The 10,323-nt window shown below is 41.2% G+C and overlaps 1 protein-coding gene across 1 annotated transcript; it reads right to left on the bottom strand.

Moving 5' to 3' along the window:
- Positions 1 to 2,922: 2,922 nt before the first annotated feature.
- On the bottom strand, positions 2,923 to 8,664 carry pgap3 (post-GPI attachment to proteins phospholipase 3). Its single transcript, XM_069664454.1, has 8 exons — positions 8,248 to 8,664; positions 7,398 to 7,495; positions 6,532 to 6,684; positions 6,377 to 6,439; positions 5,745 to 5,806; positions 5,459 to 5,595; positions 5,127 to 5,331; positions 2,923 to 5,033 (listed from the first exon to the last, which is right to left on the bottom strand). The coding sequence occupies exons 1-8, from the start codon at positions 8,516 to 8,518 to the stop codon at positions 4,970 to 4,972; spliced, it is 1,053 nt and encodes a 350-aa protein (XP_069520555.1). The 5' UTR covers positions 8,519 to 8,664; the 3' UTR covers positions 2,923 to 4,969.
- Between the last annotated feature and the right edge of the window lie 1,659 nt (positions 8,665 to 10,323).

The following is a 10,323-nucleotide window of genomic DNA, read 5'->3' as shown; positions in this document are numbered from 1 at the left end:
CAAATTATTATAAGTAGAGCATAATATACAATCAACAAGTTTGATAATATCGTAAAAATCATACCATTTGAAAGTTACAGCTTGTGGGGGGAAGCAAATTCAAGCAGCTTTATATTCTGTTGTGCAGGTACGAGCTGATTGTGTAACGTTACTCAGGGTTCAAAATGCAGCTTCAAAACATGTGATTGGGAAACTGAAACTTATACTGAGCATTTACTCTTCTGTAGAGCTTGTTTTTATCTGTCACTAAACATGTAAAACATAATCACTTATATTGGATTGTTCAGTGTGGCAGAAGAAGTAAAGTACAATAAAACTTTTAAGAATTTCTCACCTGGAAATTAAAATTTGTATGTGAAAAAACACATAATGAGTGCGCTGGTGATGCCCCCATGTAAAAAAAAAAGTGACCTTATGGTAGATAAAACATTATAAAGTGCCCTTTAAGGTGACGTGCTAGAAACGTGATAAAGTGCTCTCTATGTTGCCCTTTTAGAGAAATCAAACAGTGCCAGACAGACTAGAAAACGTTCTGCTCTTTGGGGCCCCACTGCATGCATCTGATGCCCTTCTTTATTTCATCTGCCCCTGGGAATCTTTAAATAGGCTTGCACGGCAACTATCTGTGCAAGTGAAGCAATCATGCAGCAGTGGAAGAAGCATTCTGCTACATTACTTATGTAACGTCAGTGACCAAAGGCGCTAAAGTGAGAGTTTTTATTATGCCAAATAATAAGTCATGTTATGAATCATTTTATCCACAATATGCACAATAATCTTGTGTTCTAGGCCCTTAAATCTAAGTACCTATAACTGTCTTGTTAATATAGTGGAAAGTAAAGTACACAAGAGTAAACTGAAACACATTATTGTGTCATGAAACAGGACAACTGCTAAACAAAAGTATATTTTTATCAGCCCTGTAACTCACATTAAGGCAGCTCTCCCTATAAAGCGGCTATTTATGACTTTATTTATCATTTATTAAAGGAACAATGCTTCAGGGCAACCAGGCCAAAGAGTTTGTACAATCTTTTAAACATTCACACACATCTCCTTACGCACAAACAAGATCTTGTATTTATTATTTATGCAACAAACTCAAACACAATCATGAATATTCTAATTAAACCTCTTCTTTTGTACCCCACTAAATGTATCAGGGGGAATTGCATGATACCAGGATCTTCACATTTCTCATGCCGCTCACTTGACGGTCACAAATCAGGAGGTGAAGGAAGAAGAATAAACTCTATTCATCCCGATCTCTCCTCCCACAGCAGCTCGGGTCAGAGTCCGAGCGACTGCACCGAGCTATCAGGAAACAACAAGAAGCTTCTCACTGAGCCACGGCCTCACAGGCTTTCACATGAGTTAATAGTCCTGGTCTTGCTTAAATGTGAGCACTTTGTTTGGAGGATTTTCTCAGCTGTAAACGTCTGTAAACCAATGAATAACGTTTTTTAAAGCACGGTAAAAACGGTCACCATTGCAGGTTTTCTTAAAAATACACAAAATATGACAAAGGCTATTTGTAGGCCTCAAAAATGCCTGCCTATTTTTCTGTTGGACTCATAAAGAATTGATATTTGTCGGGGTCTGCGCAGGGTGGAAAAGAGGAGGCCAGCATGAGGGTGAGAGATACTGTGAGCAAGTGAGAGAGTCCATGGACAGCTACAACACACACTGCAAAGAAATATAGTATAAGTAGTATAATAATTTCTTGAAGCGTAAGAAAGATTGTATTTGACAGTGTCATCTTACACTTTTATAGATGGGCCTACATCAACAGGCAGCAAGGGATTGCAGGGATTTGTTTTTGTGATATTAGAGTCAGAGTGGCATCTTAGAAAGTCATAAGACTGGCTTGAATGGTTAAAAGGTCAGCAGGTGATTGAAGATTGAAGTGATGAATCATAGACAAATCACTGGTGGCACTTTCTGTGTCCTGACACTTGGTTTACTGTCCTGTAGTAGTACAAAAATGTCACTGAGCAAAGAAATGCACCGCTTTAGTGGCGTAATGTAACTAAGTACATTTACTGAAGTACTACACTTAAGTAGGCCTACAAAACAGGTAGGCTAATCGTGCTTTAGCTACTTGAGTATTTCCACTTCATGCAAAGCTTTACTTTTTCAATAGTATGATCTAATATAAAACAACTGCAATAAGCTTAATAAATACAATGCATGTTTACAGAATTAAACCAGTTAGTGTTGTAGAACTGATATCCTGGACTCGTGACTCGACTTGGAAGGACTTTTTAACTGTTTGGTTTTTTTGTTTAAAGCCCAAATAACTTGTTCAGTTTCGAGCAAGGGCTGGCACGTGTGTTCACCTACATTCACATTAACATGCCGTCTTGTTCAGCTGTTCCTGACAGGATGGTTTAAGAGGCGGCAAGCAGAGCAGTGCACTGTTAGCTAGCTGCTAACTAATGGTAACGTTAGCCTCTAAAGTGACTCAACCACTGCGTTCAAGACGTTGGGACTTGAACGCTGGGGACCCGAGGTTTGGTGACTCTACTACAACACTGTTAGAGTGATGTCTAACCTTTTTTTCTTGTAAACTCTTAAGAGTAAAAATTCTTGATGTTTCTGAGTTCACAGTTTCACCTAAGAGACCTTTCCCTGTTAAACTTCCAAGATGCACATTTTAAATTGTTTTTTGAGGCCTAAAAATAACCCTAACCCTACAAAAACCACAACGATTAGATAAATATAAAACGTATATATATACAAAATAGTTTTTTTCCTCCTACTTACCTTACTTAAGTCGTTTAAAGAGACACACTCAGCCTGACCTCTATACTTTGTACAGTATATTTTTCCTCTAGTCTTCCCTTATTTATGTGCTTTTAATAATTGAAAATAAGTCAAATGCGTCTCCAGTGTGGAGAAAAAAGACACAACTGAGCCCAATTCCTTATCAACAAAGAACACTTTTATTTGTTCCATTTCATTCCGTTTTTTTGTTGTTTTTTGGTCAAATATTCGATGTGAGGTGGACGAAAGTGCACCGAGCAGGAGAGGTGGTGGTGCACAGGGCAGCAGGCAGGGGGCAGCAGATGAGTGAGGAAGAAGGAAACGGACGATGGAAGAAACGATTCACAGAGCGAAAACTGGAGTTAATGCAGGAATTTCTCAGGTAATCTTCAACTTATTAAAGTAAATACAAGTGAAATTATTCAGCAAGATTGTTATGAGTGAAAAAAATACCTTCAGGTGTAACTGGACATTATGTTACTGTTTAAATATGCCGCTCTTGTAGCGTTAAATATATATTGTTATGCAGTATTTTGGCCTCAGACACAGTTTTGTGATTAATATAGAATACAGCATCTGAGGAAATAAACATTTTTTGGCTAATAATAATTAGAATACAGTATAAAGTTCATAAAATATGTCTGCTGTAATCTTAGGAAGATTTTGCCACCCAAACCTCTGACAACCTCTCCACGTCCTCTGTCTTCCACCCCCATCGCAGTCTGTCAGCAAAGCTAAATTTACCCCTCATCTCACACGCATTCATTCTGCAAACCTCCAACATGTATATATATAGTATACACACACACACACGCACACTCACACATCATTAGTTTTACAAAAGGGTCTAGCACAATCTAGCCCCCTCTCTCTCTCTCTCTCTCTCTCATACACACACACACACAGTGATTCAGTTCATGATGACAAAACAATGTCGAGTCAAGGCAGCGTGTACGCTCGTACTGGTCATTGTTCATAATCTCACACAGTGATACAAAGGCATGGGAAGAGTGTCACACAAAAAAGAATGTGTGCAAATGTACGCACACACTCGTAAAGTGCACATATGGATGGGTGACTGAGGGATGGAGACATACACGGTATGATTTTTGGTGCCGACTCTGAGAGGAAGAAACATGCCGGTTGTGATGCGGTGTGTAAGGCAAACATGGAGGGAAGTGGAGTTTTGGTTGTGTGTGTGCAAACTGAGGGAATATGACAGCAAGAAAAACCAAATAATGTGCATGAAAATAACATCGAAACACCCACACACACACCAACATACCCCTGAATTCACGAGAAGCCTGAGCCAACTGCAGCTTCCTGCTGCAGCTTATTTTCCATACCTCTTTTCACCCCCCTCACACTTAAAGGCAATCCAGGTGATTAAAAATAATTATTCCATTTCATCATCATCAGGCATGTCCCACCCAAATTCAAAATCAAGTAATCAAAGTAAAAAGTCAACACAATAAAGCACAACTTGGTCACCAACAACAGAATTAAAACAGCTAAGGCAGCTGATGAGAAATCAGAACGTGGAGACACAAAAGCAGCGGTGGAAACAACAGAGGCACAAAAATAAAAGGTGTGATGGTGAGAAAAGGAAAAAAAAAAACACAGTCAGCTAGAACGGCCTCCAAACATAAACCCCCTTCCCCCTCTTTCTAGAATAATCCAGCCTCATTCACAAGGGCCACCTCTCTGCGTCCAACAATCCACTTTGGGCAGGGACGGAGCCCGGCGCATGCAAGCAGAGCGGGTTAGGACGGCCTGGCGAGGGAACTGGTGCCATCTATTGTCAGCTGCAGCAAACTGCCATTTATGTTTGATATCCAGGAGTTCAATGAGTTCTGCGTGTTCGGAGCATCAATTTCAGAAGATCTTAAGATTGGAAGGAAACGGGAAGTGGAACTTTTTCTTTCGTCCTGTTTTGCAGGGGTGAAAAATGGCAAAGGATCCGTCGAGCACGACAGCACAAGGCAAAGTGAAAAGAGCAAGCATCAAATCGTGAGAATAAAACCGCCCAAATAAATTAAATTAAAACAGGAATAATGTAAACAAAGTCTACTGAGATGGAATAGTAGTTATAGTTTCATGCAAGTCATCTGGCAGGCTGAGCTACGTCCGTGTTCAGGTGTCTGGCTGCCCTGACTGGAGAGGTGCGAGGGAGTAGGCGTGGTGAACAGGCGATAAGCTCCTCCTACTCGACTTTGACGCCCATCTTCTCTGTGTTTAATAAGTAGAGGCTGTCGTCTATCAGGAAACTGGGAGGAGAAAGAAGTCAGGGTCATTTATACTTTCTTTTTCAGAGACTGGCTGAATTGTTTCTCTTCAGACGAGCAGGTGAGTGGACGTACCTGTAGAAGAGGAAGTGCACAGGTATGGTGCTGAGGTGCCACACGGCGTGAGCATCCAGGATCCAGAGCAGCGGGGGGAAGTCCAGGAGCTCCAGCAGGGCGAGACCGTGAAGCAGGAGCACCACCAGGCCGCACTTCCACCAGTATGGCAGGGTCCGCCGGTTCTGCCAGCACCAACACAGCCACCAGAGGAGGTTCACCATTCCTTTAGAGACGAAAAGCATTAAGAAAAAACAGGCAAATTAAAGTAAAATTCAGTTCAAACTATCCAAACTAAGCAGTTAAATGAACTAAATATTAGTTTTAATGTGATTTTTGTGTGCTTCTTTTACCGATGGTGCAGTTTGCAGCCATGTTGTAGCCGTAGTCAAAACTAACAAAGGTCAAGTAGGACACATGCGAGGTAAAGGCCAAGATGAGCAGGACTCCCACCATGCTGGACACACCTGGCCGCCTCAGACCCAGCGTTCTGTAGAAGAAAGAGGGGGCGGAGTTATGACAAATGATGGGATTCATTTAATTTCAACCAGAATCAATCACCATATTTTCATCTTCTCTCATGGAACTAAAATTAAATCATTAGCAGAACACCTGCTGGAAACATGTCTGAGAACGTACCTGACGCAGCACAGGTAGATGGAGTAAAGAATGACTGCTGTCGCACAGAAATAGTCCATTTTCTACAAGAGAACAAGAGCAACACACACAAACATAAACAAGTTAAGTGACAACAGATGTTTCCTGCCTGTTTGTTACAGACAATGTGCTTCACACAGCTGAAGAGCTTGCTCGTAATGGCATTAGGATGCTACTGATTGACTAAGCTCATTAGCCGGCGAAACAGAAGAACCCTCTTCTCATTCTCAGCAGGTTTTCTGGCAGTTGGAGAGATAACTTAGCACTCAGAGAAGAATAAAGCCGCATCCAAACAGTGCCTGTAATGTGAGGCGGTTGCTTTTAGCCGTCCTCGGCTCATTGTTTTGGTTCTTTGAGTCCCACTGGCTCTCATCATCCCTCCATATAAACAGCTATCAGCTTAGGCCAGATCATGAGCTGACTGAAGAGTTCATTTTCTCAGGAATAAGTGGATTAAACCTGGGTTGAGTGGTGAGAGATGATCTATTTTACATCAGCTAAAAGTACAACTTTTTAACTCTTTGCAAACAGGTTAATCACAACGCTTTATAAGCCAATTATTAATTACACATTTACTTTGTTTTTGCAAACTTGATGCAGCCAACAACCATTACCTCAGTGAGATACGTGTCCCGGGTGTGAAACACTGTAGACCAGAACCAGGCATTAAGAGAAACCTAAAGGAGCACACACGCACAAGTTCTTCTTTAATACTCGGGTAAATTGTCACAACACTAGGATAAAGACATGGTAGCATGATTGGACGCACCAGAGAGAAGGCGTTGATGGTGTGGTACATGGGGCTCTGACGCGGCACCGTGCTCCTATAGCGCAGCAGCATGAGAAGGCAGGCCAGGCCATTGAGCAGAGAGGCCAGGGCAGAAGCTGGCTCCTCAAAACACAGGAAGCGCGCAAACGGCCACTGCGAGAAACAAAATACATCACTCAGAATTTCACATCATTAATTGAGTCATATATGTGAAGATGTAACCAACACTGGAGCACTTTCGGAGTGCAAAATTCAGCATCAACTTAAATACAGAATTACCACAGGTGCGATTTTGCCATGCAGCTCAGTTTTTTGCCTCTGTTATACCCCTTTCCCACCAAAATGAGCGTGTTGACGTGGGTTTTTCAGACCCGGGAAGACCTGTTGATAAATGCTGATTGCCTTCCTTTTTCCATTGCCAATGAAGTATACCCCTTTCGGTCTCTTTTCTGTTGCGTCACCGTCTGACATCACGAACGCGCAGGAGACAGGGATAGTAAAAAGTGAAGATGTTACAGTGGTTAGGTCTTTATTGTATCTATTACTCATTCAGGCTGTTTATCAAACTCGGTGCCAACAAATTTGGAACGATGTTCGAGCGCTGCTCGGACGGAGATGGGCAGAATTTGTAGCTGAGAAGACAAGGAGTCGCAGAAGTTACCGACGTAGCATAGCATCGCACCGGCGCAGATTAGCGCGTTGACACAGGTTTTGTGTTCCCATCATTGCCGATCAGAGCTGAGGCAATAATAACCCGGGTGTTCTGCAGAGTCATTTGACCCGGGTCTGAACCTTTCCCACTAAGCAAAAAAGCCGGGTGTTAGTGGGTTTTTGACGAGTGGGAAAGGGGCTTAAGGAGCACTTACCTTGCCGTGAAATTGAGGGACACTGTACCCCTCGGCTTGGTAAAGGCCCACCGTCGTCCACATGCATTCATAGCGACAGTCATCCCGACATGTCCAACCTGGAACACAAAAACAAAGAGAGAGGAGCTGAGCTTTAAACGGGCAGCACAGGTCAACTCGATATCATTGTAAATGAGGATTGCCCCTCAATGATCTCTCGAGTATTAATAAAGGTTCATTTGAAATCGTAAATTTGTGTTTCTTAAAAATAATATGGACAAATACTTAACATGAAACATCTGAAAAACGTTTAATTGAATGTATAAAGCCAAAAAAAATGGAAGAATAATAGAAAATTAGCCAGCAATAAACAATTGTTTAAGTTAGTGTAATAATAGAATAATTGTTTTGTCAGGTTGGATTACACTTTATCACTCTGTCCCCCCATTATTATGTTTAATTGTATTGGTAAATCCCTCTCTCACACACACTAGTATACATTGTTAATGATGGACCGAGGGTGGAGTTACAATCGGCCTTTTGTTGCACCTTGCTCAACCAGAAAAACCGGCATTCAACTTTCAGGGCTGTTTCAGTGTATGAAACAGTATCACATGTCAAGGATGAGAAAATGTACCGCTTTAAATGTCCCAGTGCAGCCATGACACAAAGCAGCATCCACAGAGAGCAGCTACATGCAGTAAATACAAGTAAATGTTCACAAGAAAAATAGCAAATGCTATAACATAGCAATACAGTTTTATGTATTATTGCTGAGTACATTTAGTGAATCGTTGAGAAATGTAGCTGTATACTGCTAGCAAGCTAAGTTAGCTTAACTTACCTGCAAACAACAACAACAACAACTCACCTGTCAGCGCCATGTACTGCGGCTGGGCGGACTGAAAGCCACGTAGCCGAGTTCCGGTGCAGTTAGTCCGGACACACTGCTTCACACAGTCTCGGTAAACTGGCTCCTTGTCGCCTTGAGAGGACTGTACAGCAGTCGCCGACAGCAGGAGCAAGGCGACAGTGGCCACAGCGGGGAGTCTGACAGATGTGCAGCGCGGTAACGCTGAGGCCATGGTGGTGGTTCTCGGCCCGTCAGAACTCACAAAGGCACGGAGGGACGAAAGCGGCATCGATGGCCTCCACAGCCGACGGTCCACATTACCAGACTGCCATTCCGAGTTGGTGCGATAAACCGGTCCTGAAATGTTTCTCAGTGGCAGTGCTGAATGCTGCACACTGGTCCCCTGCACTCTAATCAGGGTCTAATTTCACACTCACACATCGTTTCCGGTAACCGTTTTACAAAATAAAACACGCATTGGTGGACGTTTGTGGAAGCTTTTGTTTTAAAACTTTAAAAAAACTGCTATGATATAATATAAGCTCGGTTTATTTTTTACAATTAGCTTTCAGAAATGATCATTGTGTTGTTTTCCAACTTATTCAGTAGGTTCAGAAACGGTATAATGACGACGTACTGATAGCATTTATTTTGAAGGCAGGACGTTTTGTTGCAGTTACTTGTACTTCCTGTTTTGCATAGCAACGTCACAAGATCACGTGATTCACTGATCTATTGCTTTTTAACATTATGGGAGCCTGAATAATAACAGGAATGAACAATAACAGTAATGATGATGATGATACTACTACTAATAATAATAATAATACAATAATAACAATGAAATGTAAAACGGTGTAACATTAACAGGTGCCTTCCCTGTTGTGGAAAATGTTTCTTGCTTTGAATATGCATGTATTTTCTCTGTGTCTAACTAATCACCTGTCACTTTTGACAGCAGTGTTTTGCATATGGTAAATAATGTGTTATTTTAGGTAAATGAGGTCGTGACTCCTGAAAGATGTTAAACAAACATACAGTAGCACATATCTATTACATTGTTGTCTAAAGATAAACATCAAAACACACTGCAGGACGAATAAATTTACTTCTTTTGCTCTAGCTGCAATAGAACAAGCAGTTACAAGTAATTTACTTGTAACAGAAAATAAGACATGATTCAAGCCCTTACGTTGGTAGGAAAAGAGGAAAAGTTATCCTTTATTTAGGCCATCATTGTGTTAAATAGAGCAGACCCGTTCTGACCTCTCGGGGTATAATTAAATTATCACCACACACAATGAAAACTAAGCTATCGCAACAATATGAAAAATAGTGTCACAAAAATCATGTCCATACAAATTATGCGATGTGGTATGATGCAGTCCGACAACTACAGCAGTAAGGTTATTCGTCTAAAGGGTTTATGGTGTATTTCTTCATTCAGACAAATATATATTAAAGAAACATAAATCATTATAAAATCACATAAATCATAACATGATTTATTATATAACATAACAGTTTTTTATATAGTACAGCCTATTCACATGCGTTTCTGAACCTCAGATATCAAGCAATCTCCACAGCACTAGATTATTATACTAGTAGCTACAATAAACATGATGGGGGAGAATAGGAGTATTCACACTCTGCATAGCTCTACACATCAGGGAAAATATCACTGAAAAGAGGGGTTGTATAAGTTTCATTTCTGCCTCCACCATTTCAGCCGGTCCAGTTTTCCCAGATTGTTCAAATACAGGATGGGGTAAACAGTATTTCCTATAAGTGTGCTGCACATCACGGGAAACGATACAAGACACAAAAAAGTAGTGCTATCCAAGTATGTAACCTGGGATACGATCGATGCAATTATTGGTGGAAGATAGGCAGTAAAGGTAACAACAAGGTTGTTGATGATGATCTGCAGAGCCTTCTTCTTCATGGGGTGAATGCCTCCTCCTTGGTTCGATCTCTTCAGGGTCCAGAGGATGGTGACATCACAAAATCCAATAATAGGGAGAGTCAAAAAAATAAAACAAATTTCAATGAAGTCATTATAAAATCCAACGATCCCTGCAGAAAAAATTC

This window comes from Semicossyphus pulcher, unplaced genomic scaffold (assembly GCF_022749685.1).
Source record: "Semicossyphus pulcher isolate SPU_LCO1_2020_fin unplaced genomic scaffold, fSemPul1.0.p SCAF_16, whole genome shotgun sequence".
Lineage (NCBI taxonomy): Eukaryota > Metazoa > Chordata > Actinopteri > Labriformes > Labridae > Semicossyphus > Semicossyphus pulcher.
Note: the sequence above shows the minus strand (reverse complement) of the source record. Positions and strands in the feature narration are given on the sequence as shown.